Source organism: Bombina bombina, chromosome 2 (assembly GCF_027579735.1).
Source record: "Bombina bombina isolate aBomBom1 chromosome 2, aBomBom1.pri, whole genome shotgun sequence".
In the NCBI taxonomy this organism is placed as follows: domain Eukaryota; kingdom Metazoa; phylum Chordata; class Amphibia; order Anura; family Bombinatoridae; genus Bombina; species Bombina bombina.
This window is the reverse complement of record NC_069500.1, coordinates 1095091932-1095111621: the sequence shown is the minus strand read 5'-3', so window position 1 is coordinate 1095111621 and position 19690 is coordinate 1095091932. Positions and strand designations below refer to the sequence as shown.

The following is a 19690-nucleotide window of genomic DNA, read 5'->3' as shown; positions in this document are numbered from 1 at the left end:
CATAAGGTTCTCTGTTATCGGTCGTAGAGATTCATCTCTTACCTCCCTTTTCAGATCGACGATATACTCTTATATTTACCATTTCCTCTACTGATTCTCGTTTCAGTACTGGTTTGGCTTTCTACAAACATGTAGATGAGTGTCCTGGGGTAAGTAAGTCTTATTTTCTGTGACACTCTAAGCTATGGTTGGGCACTTTATTTATAAAGTTCTAAATATATGTATTCAAACATTTATTTGCCTTGACTCAGAATGTTCAACTTTCCTTATTTCCAGACAGTCAGTTTCATATTTGGGATTATGCATTGAATTATCATATTTTTCTTACCTCAAAAATTTGACTTTTTTCCCTGTGGGCTGTTAGGCTCGCGGGGGCTGAAAATGCTTCATTTTATTGCGTCATTCTTGGCGCGGACTTTTTTGGCGCAAAAATTCTTTTCCGTTTCCGGCGTCATACGTGTCGCCGGAAGTTGCGTCATTTTTTGACGTTATTTTGCGCCAAAAATGTCGGCGTTCCGGATGTGGCGTCATTTTTGGCGCCAAAAGCATTTAAGCGCCAAATAATGTGGGCGTCTTATTTGGCGCTAAAAAATATGGGCGTCGCTTTTGTCTCCACATTATTTCAGTCTCATTTTTCATTTGCTTCTGGTTGCTAGAAGCTTGATGTTTGGCATTTTTTTCCCATTCCTGAAACTGTCTTATAAGGAATTTGATCTATTTTGCTTTATATGTTGTTTTTTCTCTTACATATTGCAAGATGTCTCACGTTGCATCTGAGCCAGAAGATACTACAGGAAAACCACTGCCTGCTGGATCTACCAAAGCTAAGTGTATCTGCTGTAAACTTTTGGTAGCTATTCCTCCAGCTGTTGTTTGTAATAATTGTCATGACAAACTTGTTAAAGCAGATAATATTTCCTTTAGTAATGTACCATTGCCTGTTGCAGTTCCCTCAACATCTAAGGTGCAGAATGTTCCTGATAACATAAGAGATTTTGTTTCTGAATCCATAAAGAAGGCTTTGTCTGTTATTTCTCCTTCTAGTAAACGTAAAAAGTCTTTTAAATCTTCTCTCTCTACAGATGAATTTTTAAATGAACACCATCATTCTGATTCTTTGGACTCTTCTGGTTCAGAGGATTCTATCTCAGAGATTGATGCTGATAAATCTTCATATTTATTTAAGATGGAATTTATTCGCTCTTTACTTAAAGAAGTACTAATTGCTTTAGAAATAGAGGATTCTAGTCCTCTTGATACTAATTCTATACGTTTGGATAAGGTTTTTAAAGCTCCTGCGGTTATTCCAGAAGTCTTTCCTGTTCCTAATGCTATTTCTGCAGTAATTTCCAAGGAATGGGATAAATTGGGTAATTCATTTACTCCTTCTAAACGTTTTAAGCAATTATATCCTGTTCCGCCTGACAGGTTAGAATTTTGGGACAAAATCCCTAAAGTTGATGGGGCTATTTCTACCCTTGCTAAACGTACTACCATTCCTACGTCAGATGGTACCTCGTTTAAAGATCCTTTAGATCGAAAAATTGAATCTTTTCTAAGAAAAGCTTATCTATGTTCAGGTAATCTTCTTAGACCTGCTATATCATTGGCTGATGTTGCTGCAGCTTCAACTTTTTGGTTGGAAACTCTAGCGCAACAAGTAACAAATCGTGATTCTCATGATATTATTATTCTTCTCCAGCATGCTAATAATTTCATCTGTGATGCCATTTTTGATATTATTAGAGTTGATGTTAGGTTTATGTCTCTGGCTATCTTAGCCAGAAGAGCTTTATGGCTTAAGACCTGGAATGCTGATATGGCTTCTAAATCAACTCTACTTTCCATTTCTTTCCAGGGAAACAAATTATTTGGTTCTCAGTTGGATTCTATTATTTCAACTGTTACTGGTGGGAAAGGAACTTTTTTACCACAGGATAAAAAGTCTAAAGGTAAAAACAGGGCTAACAATCGTTTTCGTTCCTTTCGTTTCAACAAAGAACAAAAGCCTGATCCTTCGTCCTCAGGAGCAGTTTCAGTTTGGAAACCATCTCCAGTCTGGAATAAATCCAAGCCTGCTAGAAAGGCAAAGCCTGCTTCTAAGTTCACATGAAGGTACGGCCCTCATTCCAGTTCAGCTGGTAGGGGGCAGGTTACGTTTTTTCAAAGAAATTTGGATCAATTCTGTTCACAATCTTTGGATTCAGAACATTGTTTCAGAAGGGTACAGAATTGGTTTCAAGATGAGACCTCCTGCAAAGAGATTTTTTCTTTCCCATGTCCCAGTAAATCCAGTGAAAGCTCAAGCATTTCTGAATTGTGTTTCAGATCTAGAGTTGGCTGGAGTAATTATGCCAGTTCCAGTTCCGGAACAGGGGATGGGGTTTTATTCAAATCTCTTCATTGTACCAAAGAAGGAGAATTCCTTCAGACCAGTTCTGGATCTAAAATTATTGAATCGTTATGTAAGGATACCAACGTTCAAGATGGTAACTGTAAGGACTATATTGCCTTTTGTTCAGCAAGGGAATTATATGTCCACAATAGATTTACAGGATGCATATCTGCATATTCCGATTCATCCAGATCATTATCAGTTCCTGAGATTCTCTTTTCTAGACAAGCATTACCAATTTGTGGCTCTACCGTTTGGCCTTGCTACAGCTCCAAGAATTTTCACAAAGATTCTCGGTGCCCTTCTGTCTGTAATCAGAGAACAGGGTATTGTGGTATTTCCTTATTTGGACGATATCTTGGTACTTGCTCAGTCTTTACATTTAGCAGAGTCTCATACGAATCGACTTGTGTTGTTTCTTCAAGATCATGGTTGGAGGATCAATTTACCAAAAAGTTCTTTGATTCCTCAAACAAGGGTAACCTTTCTGGGTTTCCAGATAGATTCAGTGTCCATGACTCTGTCTTTAACAGACAAGAGACGTCTAAAATTGATTACAGCTTGTCGAAACCTTCAGTCTCAATCATTCCCTTCGGTAGCCTTATGCATGGAAATTCTAGGTCTTATGACTGCTGCATCGGACGCGATCCCCTTTGCTCGTTTTCACATGCGACCTCTTCAGCTCTGTATGCTGAACCAATGGTGCAGGGATTACACGAAGATATATCAATTAATATCTTTAAAACCGATTGTTCGACACTCTCTAACGTGGTGGACAGATCACCTTCGTTTAATTCAGGGGGCTTCTTTTGTTCTTCCGACCTGGACTGTAATTTCAACAGATGCAAGTCTCACAGGTTGGGGAGCTGTGTGGGGATCTCTGACGGCACAAGGAGTTTGGGAATCTCAGGAGGTGAGATTACCGATCAATATCTTGGAACTCCGTGCAGTTTTCAGAGCTCTTCAGTTTTGGCCTCTTCTGAAGAGAGAATCGTTCATTTGTTTTCAGACAGACAATGTCACAACTGTGGCATACATCAATCATCAAGGAGGGACTCACAGTCCTCTGGCTATGAAAGAAGTATCTCGAATTTTGGTTTGGGCGGAATCCAGCTCCTGTCTAATCTCTGCGGTTCATATCCCAGGTGTAGACAATTGGGAAGCGGATTATCTCAGTCGCCAAACGTTGCATCCGGGCGAATGGTCTCTTCACCCAGAGGTATTTCTTCAGATTGTTCAAATGTGGGGGCTCCCAGAGATAGATCTGATGGCCTCTCATCTAAACAAGAAACTTCCCAGGTATCTGTCCAGATCCCGGGATCCTCAGGCGGAGGCAGTGGATGCATTATCACTTCCTTGGAAGTATCATCCTGCCTATATTTTTCCGCCTCTAGTTCTTCTTCCAAGAGTAATCTCCAAGATTCTGAGGGAATGCTCGTTTGTTCTGCTAATAGCTCCGGCATGGCCTCACAGGTTTTGGTATGCGGATCTTGTCCGGATGGCATCTTGCCAACCATGGACTCTTCCGTTAAGACCAGACCTTCTGTCACAAGGTCCTTTTTTCCATCCGGATCTGAAATCCTTAAATTTAAAGGTATGGAGATTGAACGCTTGATTCTTGGTCAAAGAGGTTTCTCTGACTCCGTGATTAATACTATGTTACAGGCTCGTAAATCTGTATCTCGAGAGATATATTATAGAGTCTGGAAGACTTATATTTCTTGGTGTCTTTCTCATCATTTTTCTTGGCATTTTTTTAGAATACCGAGAATTTTACAGTTTCTTCAGGATGGTTTAGATAAGGGTTTGTCCGCAAGTTCTTTGAAAGGACAAATCTCCGCTCTTTCTGTTCTTTTTCACAGAAAGATTGCTATTCTTCCTGATATTCATTGTTTTGTACAAGCTTTGGTTCGTATAAAACCTGTCATTAAGTCAATTTCTCCTCCTTGGAGTTTGAATTTGGTTCTGGGAGCTCTTCAAGCTCCTCCGTTTGAACCTATGCATTCATTGGACATTAAATTACTTTCTTGGAAAGTTTTGTTCCTTTTGGCCATCTCTTCTGCTAGAAGAGTTTCTGAATTATCTGCTCTTTCTTGTGAGTCTCCTTTTCTGATTTTTCATCAGGATAAGGCGGTGTTGCGAACTTCTTTTGAATTTTTACCTAAAGTTGTGAATTCCAACAACATTAGTAGAGAAATTGTGGTTCCTTCATTATGTCCTAATCCTAAGAATTCTAAGGAGAAATCGTTGCATTCTTTGGATGTTGTTAGAGCTTTGAAATATTATGTTGAAGCTACGAAATCTTTCCGTAAGACTTCTAGTCTATTTGTTATCTTTTCCGGTTCTAGGAAAGGCCAGAAAGCTTCTGCCATTTCTTTGGCATCTTGGTTGAAATCTTTAATTCATCTTGCCTATGTTGAGTCGGGTAAAATTCCGCCTCAGAGAATTACAGCTCATTCTACTAGGTCAGTATCTACTTCCTGGGCGTTTAGGAATGAAGCTTCGGTTGACCAGATCTGCAAAGCAGCAACTTGGTCCTCTTTGCATACTTTTACTAAATTCTACCATTTTGATGTATTTTCTTCTTCTGAAGCAATTTTTGGTAGAAAAGTTCTTCAGGCAGCGGTTTCAGTTTGAATCTTCTGCTTATGTTTTTTGTTAAACTTTATTTTGGGTGTGGATTATTTTCAGCAGGAATTGGCTGTCTTTATTTTATCCCTCCCTCTCTAGTGACTCTTGTGTGGAAAGATCCACATCTTGGGTAGTCATTATCCCATACGTCACTAGCTCATGGACTCTTGCTAATTACATGAAAGAAAACATAATTTATGTAAGAACTTACCTGATAAATTCATTTCTTTCATATTAACAAGAGTCCATGAGGCCCACCCCTTTTTTGTGGTGGTTATGATTTTTTTGTATAAAGCACAATTATTCCAATTCCTTATTTTATATGCTTCGCACTTTTTTTCTTATCACCCCACTTCTTGGCTATTCGTTAAACTGATTTGTGGGTGTGGTGAGGGGTGTATTTATAGGCATTTTAAGGTTTGGGAAACTTTGCCCCTCCTGGTAGGAATGTATATCCCATACGTCACTAGCTCATGGACTCTTGTTAATATGAAAGAAATGAATTTATCAGGTAAGTTCTTACATAAATTATGTTTTTTGGTGAAGATTGGTGGATAAATTCATCCACCAATAAGAGTGCTGTCCAGAGTACTGAAACCAAAAAAAAGCTTAGATGCCTTCTTTTTCAAATAATGATAGCAAGAGAACGAAGAAAAATTGATAATAGGAGTAAATTAGAAAGTTGCTTAAAATTGCATGCTCTTTCTGAATTACAAAATAATTTTTTTGGGTACAGTGTCCCTTTAAGATAGAACATGCAATTTTAAACAACTTTCCAATTTACGTTTATTATCTAACTTGCATCATTCTCTTGGTATTCTTTGTTGAAAAGCATAGTAGCAAGGCACTACTGGGAGCTAGCTCCTGATTAGTGGCTCTCACTAGTGTATTGCTGCTCCTTCAAAAAAGGATACCAACAGAATGAAGCAAATTTAATAACAGAAGTAGATTGAAAAGTTGTCTAAATTTGTGTGTTTTCATAATCCTGAAAAAAAAAAAACATTTGGGATTTCATGTTCCTTTAAAAATAGTAGAACACCTGCAATAACAACACACAGAAAATATTCAAGTGGCTCTTAAAGGGACACTGAACCCAATTTTTTTTCTTTCCTGATTCAGATAGAGCATGCAATTTTAAGCAACTTTCTAATTTACTATTAATTTTTCTTCATTCTCTTGCTATCTTTATTTGAAAAGCAAGAATGTAAGTTTAGAAGCCGGACCATTTTTTGTTCACAACCTGGGTTGTCCTTGCTGATTGGACAGCACCAATAAACAAGTGCTGTCTAGGGTGCTGAATTAAAAATTGGCTGTCTCCTTAGCTTAGATGCCTTTTTTTTTTTCTTCAAATAAAGATAGCAATAGAGTGAAGAAAAATTGATAATAGGAGTAAATTAGAAAGTTGCTTAAAATTGCATGCTCTATCTGAATCATGAAAGAAAATTTGGGTTTAGTGTCCCTTTAAAGGGATAGAAAGGTCAATATTTAAATGTGCTTGGTGCATTTCAGTTATGAATAGAAGCATTTTTCCAATACAATTCCATTAGCAAAAGAGCTTCTAGTAAAAGTTATTACTGTTTTTCAGTGGCATACTCGCATATGCTGTGAAGGCCTGTGCACCAGTATTCAAATAACTATGCCTGCTCAGAGAGCTGGCAGGGGCATATATTAAGTCTGTGAAGACTTAATTTGTATCGTACAAGCCACTTATGACTCTGGGGTGGTGGTTTAGTACAGTTGCACGGGCCCTTGCAGCATATGTACTAATGCTTAAAACTAAAATGCTTCTGTGTACAATTTTAATTTTTTCTATCCCTTTAAAGACCCACTCATGATTCACAAATGAAGGTAGTGAGCTGTAGAATGGTAATGGTTGGCACAATTACTGTTTTTATTGCTTTTACTTATAAGTTGTAGTGAGTTCTTTAAATGCATATTTTTGTTTTTAATTGTCCTTTACTAAAGCCTGTGGCGTGGTTTGTGCTAATAGCACCCAAGGTTTATTAGATTCCACCCCTATGTTTCAGCAGGGTTGTGCACTAAATTATGCTCTAATATTTGCCAGCCACTACATAGGTATAGCCAATGCATTCCCTGATGGTTTTATTGGCTGTACTCATGAAAGAAAATGTTACCTATAAAATAGTGGGAAATTATATAGGTTAATGTAAAACCTTATTAACCCTATAGTTTGTGAACAGCAAGGTGTTTCTTGTTTGCTGCATGCCGGCTATATTTTTAATTATGTACATATTTTGTTTGTGTCCTATCTACAGGTTACTTTTGAAATGCACAAAGAAAGTTTGGAACATGTTTTCAGGGAATATGAAGATACAGTTAATGGAGAAATAGGCCCTGGTCCCTCTAGCCCTTTGCGCACTGTTTCTGGATGTAGTAGGGAATTGGAAACCAGGACACACACACCAACTTTGGAACTGGTAGAAGTTGTTGACTCATCAGACACCAATGTGGATGCAGAAACTTCTCACATAGCGCATTTGGGAACAAATGATAATGGTGAGAACAGCAGTTCTCCTTCACAAGAAAAAACAGATGACAAAGTAGAACATGAAGTAGCCTCTTTAGTTGATATTTCTCTTAAGCAAAGTAAACTTTTTACAGAACAGTATGAAAATGCATTGAATTCTTCTACTGATGGTAAAAGATCTTCCTTGGTTACTAATGAAAAACATCAGATAGAATCTACCTCCACAGATGGCGCTATTAATGAGACTTTGCAGACATTAAATAATACAGCCGAACCGTCTGATGGTTTAGAAAACCGGACAAATAGGGATGTTTCTGCAGGGTCCTTTCAGCAGGAGAAAGAAGATCCTAGAAAGCAAGAGGAGACCAGTTTTGAAGACACGTTTAATAAATCTTTAACTGCAGAATTAGATTGTACTGAAGGAAGTGATAATTCAGTTGTACAGACTGATGGATTAAAACATAACTTAGACCAGGAGGGTTACCAATGTATGACTTCCACTTCAAAAGAAAACATCTCAGCACCAGAGAAACACAAACATGTGGAAAATAATGGAACTTCTCATTTAGCTGTAGAAAGTGAAGGGGATCTTAATGAGTCTACAGAAGGGGCTCCTCAGGAGTCTGAGGAGAGTGAGGGGGCTCCTCGGGAGTCTGAGAAAAATGAGGGGGCTCCTTGTGAGTCTGCGGAAAGTGAGAGGGCACCTCTGGACTCTGCGGAAAGTGAGGGGGCACCTCTGGACTCTGTGGAAAGTGAGGGGGCACCTCTGGACTCTGTGGAAAGTGAGGGGGCACCTCTGGACTCTGCGGAAAGTGAGGGGGCACCTCTGGACTCTGCGGAAAGTGAGGGGGCACCTCTGGACTCTGCGGAAAGTGAGGGGGCACCTCTGGAGTCAGTTGAAAGTGAGTCAGCTCTTCCTGAGGAAAATAAAGGGGATTTTCTTGTGAATGTTAAAGCTGAAGGAAGTTCGGATAAAACAGTGGAAAATCAAGGAACTTCTGAGGAGGTAGCACACAAAAGGACTCTTGAGGATGCAGATGAGCAAATAGAGAATACTTCAGCAAGCACAAATTGTAGTGGTAATTTAAGCACAAGTACTTCAGATAGAAAAATAGCCAAACTTGATGTTTCAAGCATTGCTTCTGATACTGAAAAACTAGAACTGAAGGCCAGCACAGTCCATGAATCTGATCAACCTCCGAAAACTACCACTGAGGTATTGTTTGTGTTTATATTTATTACTGTTTTTTTTAGTAATTTATTTATTATATGAGATTCTATTTAATATGGCAAATATTACCCTGGTTTGTGAAATGAGAAGAAAGTGTCAGGATGAATTATAACCTATGTGTAACTAAAATGGTGAATCTTGGAGGAATTGTGAAGTTGCTATATCTGTGACAAAGGTTTTAATCTCGAAAATCAAAAAGAGCAATATTGCACATTTTATAATGCTTTTTAAAAATATGATGTTTAGACTGAAATTATTTAACATCCTCCAGATTGACATCCATTTTTAAGGCCAGTGTATACTCTTCATGAAAGGCCCTTAATACCACATTTTTCATTAAAGGGGAATTATTATTATTATTATTATTATTATTATTATTATACTATAAGAGCATTTTAAATGCATTACACCATCTTGTTGAAAAATGAATGTTACTGTACTTAAAAATAAATACATTTAAAATTGTCCTTATGGTTGTGAGACATGTTGCTGTTTACTAGATGTGTGGTCGAAATTGCCCTCATCAGTTAAAGAAATTCTATCCTACAGATCATTTGTATTTTTGAATAAACACATTTTTACGATTTTATGCAAAAATATTTTGCATTAAATTGTGGCTTTTCATATCCAAAACAGTTTTTATTTTAAATTTAAACTAGCTCAGCAGTGTCAACTGGGTACTTTCTACAAATGCTTATAGGTTAATAAGGACAACTTCCATTGTTTTAATAGTGGAGAGGAAAACTTCAGTGCTTTTTAAAAATGCAATTTTAGATTAAATCAGATCATTGACGAACAGTGTCCCTTTAATCTGTTTCTTTTTGTTCCAACATCCGGAAATCTTTCATTTGTAGTCAGTGCTTTATAAATGGTTAATTCCTATTAATTAAACTAAACCTAGTTCAGACTTCTCTAAATTTACATCTCTAATATTGATTTTCACAGTGTAATGATGAATTCCTTTTGTATGTTGATGAAAATGTTGCTTTTTACATACTTAAGATGTTCATGTTATATGATAATGCATTTATGTATTTACACATATTCTGAAAACGATAAGGTTTTTGTTTTCATGTTTAGTCAATAGAATGTAAGCCAATGTCATTTTACAAGTATTACAGTGCATTTTCCCCCCCTCCTATGTGAAGACCATCAAACAGCCTGTTTTATCCGAGGCAGAAAGAGCAGCTTCATCTGAGGCTCAGAGGAGAGACTCTAGGTCTACCATGTTTCGTATTCCTGAGTTCAAGTGGTCAGCAATGCATCAGCGCCTACTTACAGACCTGCTGTTCTCCATAGAAACAGATATACAGATGTGGCGAAGGTTAGTTTGCTACCATCCATCTATAGCTGGCTATAGCTCCATCACACAAGACTTTTAATTCAGTAGGACAAGTGCAAATAAATATATATGATAGATATCTATGTAGCAAGCATTAAAGTGACATTCTAATGCAAAACGTGTATGCTACTTCATCAGAGCAGACCATTTCTGCACTAGTTAGCCTCAATAAAAGTTTGTTTAGCCCCTGGACAATCTCTTGGGCAGGACACATGAACCCTCCAATGCTTGGTAAATGAGTTGTGCATGTGAGGGGCCCTTTACCTGTATGTTTAGTCCCTTTGCTGGGCTTGAGCACACCGTTATCTATTAATTACAGCATGACATTTTTGTATTAGGATATTGCTTTAATAACTATATAAAACATGGAAGCCAGGTAGATGTGACCTTGTATTGAAAAAAATTCCAACTGAGTACAGAACAAAGTAAAAAAATAAAATAAAAATATATATATTTTTAGTCCCCAATGTTTTTCTATCTTTGTGTTTGTCACAAGTTTTATTTTTAAACTAACATACTATAGAGGCATCTAAAAACTGTGTAGTACCCTTTATAATTTTATAAAAAAAGTGTTTCACTAAACTGTATGAGATGTTTGGATACTTGGATATTGCCCTTCATACGTTTTCTGATTATTTTGCAGATATAAATGAGCTACAGTTTTTCTGTACCATGCCCCTCCCCAACCACATTTTACTTCAGATGTGCAGTGCATGCAGAATTCTTTACGGATTCACAGGCTTCCTATAGAATGAAATGCCATTTTTGTACAAGGTGATTTTCTAGATGGAAAGGCCTATAAGCTGGGAAAGTGTACTATAAAATTGTTTCTCCCTTAATTTGTTTCCAATAAATGCTATACCAGCTGCAGAGTATTAAAGTATTGGAAATTGATCTTTTAGGTTTATTTTTGTATTTGAAACCACCACCAATTGTTTTCAAGTGCACCCCCATTCAAATGGATTGAGTCTTTAGAAACATCTTTATTTTCTCTCATTCTCTTTGTACACATAGTCAATACTTGAATACTGAAATTGTCATTAGAAGTGATGGTTTCTATGAGCAAAATCAGCTATTTCAATTGCAAACAAATAAACCTAAACAAGCCATTTCAAATACATTTTAAAATACTGCAGCTGGTATAACAAGTTATTTGGAACACAATAAGGGGAAAATATACAGAGCTTTTTTACATTTCCTTCAGTTACACATGTAGGTAATAATATTATTATTTCTAGAGTGCCTTTTAGGACTTTTAGTTCTCATAATGTGCTGTTTGATATTACACTCTTCCCATTTTAATTGTTATAATTTCTTTTTAAAGACACAATGAGTCCACGGATCATAATCCTTACTTGTGGGATTTCACCTCCTTGTCAGCAGGAGGCGGCAAAGAGCACCACAGCAGAGCTGCGATATATATAGCTCCTCCCTTCCCTCCCACTCCAGTCATTCTCTTTGCCTACGTTAGTACTAAGAAGAGGTAAAGTGAGGTGTTAGATTAGATTCTTCAATCAAGAGTTTATTATTTTTAAAGTAGTGTCAGAGTGTGCTGCTTTGTTCTAGGGTATAGCCGTAGTCCATATCAGTCTCTTCAGTAGAGCTTTTAGTGGCTTTAGAGCAATAGGAACTGGTGGGACATAATTCTCACTGTGCCTCCTATACATTGATGCTGCCCTGATGCAGATAGCCTAAGCACATTTAACTCAGGCTTATCTTATTCCACAGGGCTATGGGAGGGAGAGGACCTCTAAAACCTTCTGGACTGTCCTGCTGTCGGACAGCATTTAAGGTAAGTGCTAACTTTGTACATTCTGGGGAGCAGACTCAGATTAAAGTGGGCACTTCAACTTAATTGTAATCTTTATTTGAAGTATGCATAAGATTTATTTTCTTATGTGGGGACATTAATCCCTCTTGTATGGAGGGTTCAGTTTTTGTCAGCTACTAGTACAGGCACTGCAGCGGGGAGAAAGCTTGTAGTATCTTACAAGATTTTTTTATGTGAAAGGCAGTCTGAAAAGGATGTTTTAGCTCCTTTGCATTGTACATGGTGGTTATGGTTTCTCATTATTTTTGCTCCGTTGTCAGGTAAAGTCATTGGGGAAGTTACCCCCAAGATGGGCAGGGCCACATTTTTGCGTGCTGTTGTAAATTTACTGCGCAGTTTTGAGCCGACTGAGGTGGATGTTGCTCATGTAGCTCTACTACCGCATGTCTTTCTAAAAAATCAGACAAGCGGTTGTAGCGTTTGTGGGCTCCTGAGTGTCCGGATCGTTCTTTTCATCTATAAGAGACATAAAGTGTTCCGGTCAGGGAGCGAGTTTGGTGGCAGGTAGGCACCTCAGCAGAGTTGCTGAGGTGTAAAGGTGTCAGTTTTTAGTTTTATTTAACTGTTGGGGAACATTTTTATATTTTACAGTAAAAAAGTTGCGGTTTTAAAATTTAAAGACACAGTAACGTTTTCTTTTTTGACCTTTTTTCTATCATCAAATATTTTGTTAATTATTTGATTAGCTTTGGCCATATGTTCCTTATGTAATCTATTTTCTTAAGGAGACAATAACGTTTTTTTTTTTTTTTTTAAAGAGACTAACATTTTAAAAATAATTTTTTTTTAAATATTTTAGTATGGACATAGGAGCAGTGCAAAGTGTTTCGTGTTCCATGTGTTTGGATGCTAATGTGGAACCACCAATCCCTTTCTGCCCCTCATGTATTGAGAGGGCTTTAAGTTATAAGGAAAAGATTTTTTATAAACAAAATTTTTCAAAGGCGGATGCTTCTCAGGAGTCTAATGATGAGATTCAGAGTATAACAGATAAGGCACAGCACTCACAACCCAATAATCAGGTGCACCCTGCAAGGACTCTGCACAAGTCCCTCAATCCGTTCAGCAAATGCAAATAAAAGCAGCAGCACCTTAGTAATGCATCAAAGGTATCCTTTATTTGTGAGACATCACAGCTTACAATAACGACGACTCGGTCAGTCAATGACCTTAATAATGTTATATATTTCTCCCTCTCTGTTCACAATTTATACCCTTACCAAAGGGGAGGGGTCTAATTACCTGTTTACTCTGTAAAACAATTTTGTTAAGCTTATTCAAAAAGTCCCCTGTATCTTTGATATAAGACAATGATGCAGTAACCAAAGGCCTCAATACTTTATCCAGGTATATTGACACATTGGTCAGGATAGTTAGTACTTGACACAATTGGACGACCTGGAGGCCTCTCATAGCTCTTGTGTATTTTTGGCTATGTGTAAAAAACTGGTATAGAAAAAGTACTTTGAATCAGAAAGCTCTGTTCCTTTTCTGAAATTAACCAATTACAGATTGCCTTAAATACACATTTTTCGAGTTCTTTTTTAACCTCAAAAGAGGGATCCCTTTCTAGTGGCAAATACACATCTCTGTCCTGAAGTTGAGTTCTAATTTCATGTACATAGTAGTTTCTGTCTAGTATCACTGTAGCTCCGCCCTTATCGGCCGGCTTACATATGATTTGCTTATTAGTTCCTAGATCTATTAAAGCTTTGTGTTCAGATACAGTAAAGTTATGCCCAGAGGTTGGTACTTCTCCTCTGTTCCTATAGGGTATCCTTTTCCCCCGTCCTACCATACTGCTCTGTTTCAACAAATCCACATCCCTAAGAACCAATTGCATGAAAGTTTCCATACTAGTATTATTGACAGTAGGTGTAAAACTACTATTTTTTCTCAAATTTAAATTACAAAGTGATAGCATCTTATTGTCTGTGCAAGCACTAACATAATTCCCAACCTCTGTGTTATTACCAAAAAACATTTTCAATTTAATAGTCCGAAAGAATGAGTATAAGTCCCTCTGTAGGTTTAAAAAATTACATTTAGATTGGACAAAACAATATTCCTTTATCAATAACAATTCCCTCAGTCTCAGTTAAGATATGTTGAGAGATATTTACCCCTAAACCCGCTTTATCTTGTTGCGGGTAACTCTCTGTGTACGTTGTTCCTTCTGCTCCGGCACAGTGGTGCTTGCGACGATGCTTCCTTCCGCCTTGCCTTCTCCAATTGGATCCGCCATGTCGCCTGCTGTCGTCGAGTTCACCAATCTTGGCATTTATCACAGTCAACATTTTATCCATCTCCTCCACATGATTAAGGGAGATGTTGTTTTTCTTCACCCACTAACTGGGAGAAAATTTAAGATCTATGGTTTTTACTTGTGTAACACTGATTACATTATATATCGAAGTCCCTGTTCAAAAATTTATATTGGGGAGTCAACATGTAGAGCCAGAGATCATATGAATGGGGGGGGGGGTAATTAGACCCCTCCCCTTTGGTAAGGGTATAAATTGTGAACAGAGAGGCAGAAATATGACATGTTTAAGGTCATTGACTGACCGAAACGTTATTGTAAGCTGTGATGTCTCACAAATAAAGGATACCTTTGATGCATTACTAAGGTGCTGCTGCTTTTATTTGCATTTGCTGAAGAGATTCAGAGTATGCCGCAGCTTTCTCCCCAAGCATCCCAAGATTTAATGCCCACACAAGCAGTGCCCTGTACCTCTGCTCTATCACCCAGCTGGAGTTACCTTAAAGGACATAGCTGCGCTTATGTCTTCTACAATTTCTGATGCGTTATCTGCCTTTCCTATATTACAAGGCAAACGTAAGAGGAAGGACAACCATGTTGTCAGTGAGGTTTCTGATGCAGTGGTGGCAATCTTGGATGTACCCTCCCAGGGAGCTGAGTTAGAGGGTATAGAGGTTATATCAGAAGGCGAAATTTCAGATTCAGAAAGTTCATTACCTTAGACTGATTCGGAGGTTGTATCTTTCAGGTTTAAGCTAGAACACCTCCGCCTGTTACTCAGGGAGGTTTTGGTGATTTTTTTTTTTTTTTTTTTTTTTTCAAAATTTTTCTTTTATTGAAAGTAAATTGAATACAGAGTTAAACAGTCAAACAAAACAGGTTACAATAATACTATTTTCTCACAGTAAGGGAATAATTAACATTGAAATGGACAGATTTATGTTAGTAATGTTCCCTACCTTCACTGGCAACATTTACTGAACAAAAAGAAAAGGAAAAAATAAAATATCATCCGTTCAACATATTGCGTAGTAGTATGCAGGTCTTAACTAATTACCATTAATTCCCCTTCCTTTTTTCAGGTTTTTAAGTAAAAGATTATGTAAATGTATACATCTCAATCATTTCACAACCTAAGAGCTAGCGTGTCCACTCTGTTATATAGAATTGCAGTATTCTTCCCATATAAAGTTGAGCCCAAGGAAATCGTCCAATCTCTTTGTGCTAATGTATTGATATTTCTCCATTGCTAGTGTATTGCTGACTAGTGTACGCCATTCTGTAATTGAGGGGACTTCCACTGATTTCCATTTTCTTGGAATGAGTCGCCTAGCACAGTTTAACAAGATAATTAGTAGCCTTTGCCTAAGTTTACATTTAATTTTGGGTAGATTGTTAAATAAAAATATGGAAGGTTCTAAAGGGAGGTCAATACCAATTGCTTGTTTAATGACCAGTTGCAATTCCTTCCAATACTGGCTGACATTGGGACATGTCCACCATATATGTTGATAATCTCCTATTTCCCCACACTTTCTACAACATTTATTATTCCCTAGTTTATATACTGCAGCTAATCTCGCTGGAGTATAATACCATCTGAGCATTAACTTTAAGTTCAACTCTAATTGTGCTATAGAAGCTGTATGTGTGCTCATGTTACTGAATATCCTAAGCCATTGTTCATGTGAAATAGGCTTTGGAGCTCTTCTGCCCATTTTTTAGTATATGTCGGAAGTTCTCTAGAATGATAGTTAAGTAATAGTTTATAGATCAATGAGAGGGAGCCTTTTGTATACATATCAGTTTTACATATAGATTCAAAAGGGCATATGGGTCTGTAAAATTGGGTGCGTTTGGTGTGTGTAGTGAGATAATGTGATAATTGAAAGTATCTAAACCAAGGTATAAAGTAGTTCCCAAAGGATGCTTGCAACTCAGCTTTTGGCTTGAGGGTTTTGTTCTCCATGGCTAAGCTACATGGAATGACATCACGTAGGGATAAATCTCTTTCGTATGAGGTAGGGAATGACGTGAACACCTCTGGGTTGTGTTTCAAAGGTGTCAGTGGTGATGGGATTCCAGAAATCCCTGGGAAATTATTGATGCATTCATCCCATATTTTAAGCGTATGTTTAGTCATTGTTGAGGTGGAATGATGTAGGGCTCTATGGATGTGTGGTAACCAGCAACTGGCACCTAGTTGCGAATTTTGTGCTAGGTCGTGCTCTAGTGTTACCCATTCTTTATGCGTGCCATGCTTACACCAATCAATGATCCTGGTTAGAGTACTTGCTATATAATAGTAGTGAAGGTTTGGCATGCCCAATCCCCCCTGGGTTTTAGGTTGGTATATAATCGCTTTAGCAATTCTAGGGTGTTTGTGTTGCCATAAAAAGGTATTCAATACATTTTGGATCTTAGTGAAGAAGCACCTAGGTAACTCTATTGGGACAGTTTGAAATATATATAGTATTTTGGGTAGAATGGTCATTTTAATTGCATGTAATCTACCCAGCCATGATAGGGTTTTTTGTCGCCAGGATTGCAGCTCTTGTTGTATATTATTCAATAGGGGGAGATAATTGGCTGTGTACAGCAGTTGCGGGTTATTCGTAATTTGGATACCCAGATATTTCAGTGAGCTTTTCTGATGTTTAAAGTGATAAGTGGATTTTATATAATCTGTCTCTAGACTTGTAACATGTACTCCCATAAATTCTGACTTAGCGGCATTGACCTTAAAATTAGAAAGACTGCCATAGATTTGAAATTCTGAATGTAATTCGGGCATAGAGGTTGTAGGGTTAGTAATGGTCAAAAAAACATCGTCTGCGTACATGGATACTGTATAGGCCTTTTCTTGTATTGTTATGCCCGTTATTTTCGGGTTTTCTCTGATTCTCGCTGCCAAGGCTTCCATGGCCAGGGCAAACAGTAACGGGGATAAAGGGCATCCCTGTCTTGTGCCATTGTGTATGGAAAAGACTGGTGATAAGGAATCATTTAGGCTAATTTTTGCGTTTGGGACGGTATAGAGGGACATTATTTTTTAAATACATTTTTCTGGGAAACCAAACTTGATTAAAATTAATTCAAGAAAGTTCCAATTTAATCGATCGAAAGCTTTCTCCGCGTCCAAGGACGCGAAGATTGTTGGGATTTTGGCTCTTACCGAATGATCTATTAGGGTTTGTATTTTAATAGTGTTGTCCCTGGCCTCTCTGTAGGGTGTAAAGCCTACCTGATTGCGATGTATCAGCTGTGGGAGTAGTTTATTCAGTCGACCTGCCATTATTTTTGCGTATAGTTTGACGTCAGTGTTTAGCAATGAGATGGGGCGGAAATTAGGTGGAGTATCAGGGGTTTTCCCTGGTTTTGGAAGAACTATAATGTGTGCCATTAACATAGAGGATGGGAAATGGTTGGAAAAGGATACATCGTTATATAATTTAAGTAAAATTGGGGTAAGAATTGGGGCAAAAGTCTGATAATATTTGGCAGTAAAGCCATCTGGGCCCGGGCTTTTACCTGATGCCAGGTCCTTAATGGCCACAGAGACTTCAGTTTCGGATATTGGGGATTGAAGTGATTCCTTTTGTTCAGTGGACAGTGAGGGGAGGTTACATGTATCCAAATATTCTTGAATTGATTCTTTCGGGGATAATTCAATTTCCGAGGATTTGTTAGACAGGTTGTGTAGGGAGGAATAGTATTGAAAAAACTGGTCCAATATATCTGGGATAGTGTGGACTGAGGTTTTTTTGTGGTGTTTTAAGCTCGTGTATGAATGATTTTAATCTTTTACGTCGTAAAGTCCTGGCCAACATTTTCCCTGCTTTATTACTTTCATGGTAAAATTTTTGTTTTAGTTTCACAGTCAGTTTCTGGTGCTCAAGCGCTAAAAATGTATCTAACTGTTCCCTTGTACTATTGATTTCCTGTAAAATGGAGATATTCTTAGGGTCTTTTTTATGTGAGAAGTCTAGATGTGCCAATTTAGCTGTCAATGTGGAATAGTTCTGTCTAGAGGTTTTTTGGATGTGAGCTTTATATTTTATAAATTCTCCCCGGAGGGTGCACTTGTGAGCCTCCCACACCACAAATGGGTCATCTACTGAGTCATTATTAATTTGAAAGTATTCTTCCAGTACTTTGGTGGTATGCTCTGTGAAAGTTTGGTGGTTTAATAATGTGTCATCTAGTCTCCATTGGAAAGGATTGGTAGGAGTATTAGGCCATCTAATCTGTGTTATAACAGCCGAGTGGTCGGACCACGCTGTAGGGGTTATAGTGGAGTTGGTTATCAGTGAAAGCCCCTCTTGATTAGTTAACAAATAGTCTATTCTACTATAAGATTGTGACGGGTGGGAATAAAAAGTATAATCTTTTGTAGCAGGGTGTATAAATCTCCATATATCATATAAATTATGATCTCGCAGTGATTTCCATAAGTATGTTACTGTGCGTTTTGGGGTTCTCGGTTGGGGATTGGAGGTGTCCATAGAGGGATTAAATGGGAAATTAAAATCTCCTCCAAGAAAAATTGGGCCTTTAGAAATATCTAATAATCTCCGGAACATGGCTTTAAAGAATGGCATATGTTGTATATTAGGGGCGTTAATATTTATTAATGTAATGGGTCTTCCATACATTAAACCAGTGATACCTAGAAATCTGCCCTCATTGTCTTGAGTTATTTGTAAAACAGTAAATGGAATATGTTTGTGTAGTAGAATGCTCACCCCACAGTGTTTAGTTGATGCTGCGTTATGGAAATGTTGGGTGTAGTGTTTCCCAAAATATTTGGGGATCTGTGATTTTTTTAAAGTGCGTTTCCTGTAGAAATAGTATGTCAGCTTTTTTCTTGTATAGGTCAGATAATGCTTTTGATCTTTTACATGGGGAGAGAAAACCTTTCACATTTTGGGTTATTATGGAAAGAGGAAATGTTGTTTGTTTAGAGGACATTGTCATTGATTGTATTCCCAAGTCTTACAGAAGCAGAACATGCATATTTTACGCAAAAATACCAAAAAATTTCACATAGTAATACTGGTAACCTGTAAGTGATAACATAACAAATATAACCATAAAAAAGAAAATAATAACGTACATTTCTCGACTTATACAGCCTAGAAACCAACATAGAATACAGTGTACAAACCATTAGTGCAGGCATAATTGTAAACCTTTACACCAATGTAACAGTAGAAAATGAAAAACAAATATGTAGAGGGGAAAAAGTAAATGTAAGCCTATTTACTCTGGCTTATTGGCTGTGCTGAAGGAAATAAAACAAAACAGAACAGAATTTCAACATTCGATAGTCTTTTGTAGAAATATGGTGTAACAACAGTGCTGTTGTGAATTATCCTATATGAGATAAGTCCCAAGTCTCACTGGGCAGTGAAAGTCTGTTTATGTGAACTAAATAATGTCCCTTTAGTAAATAACGAGCAATGAGATAACTTACAATAACTATAAACATACTCACAGATCCTATGTC

At 37.5% G+C, this 19690-nt stretch overlaps 1 protein-coding gene across 2 annotated transcripts in view; it reads left to right on the top strand.

Moving 5' to 3' along the window:
* LRBA (LPS responsive beige-like anchor protein) overlaps window positions 1–19690 on the top strand; it is a 1331662-nt gene that overhangs the window by 74373 nt on the left and 1237599 nt on the right. For both annotated transcript variants that reach the window (XM_053703733.1, XM_053703731.1), the window contains exons 13-14: window positions 7303–8730; window positions 9894–10069. In XM_053703733.1, coding sequence (XP_053559708.1) covers window positions 7303–8730; window positions 9894–10069 — 1604 coding nt within the window. The remainder of the gene's footprint in view (window positions 1–7302; window positions 8731–9893; window positions 10070–19690) is intronic.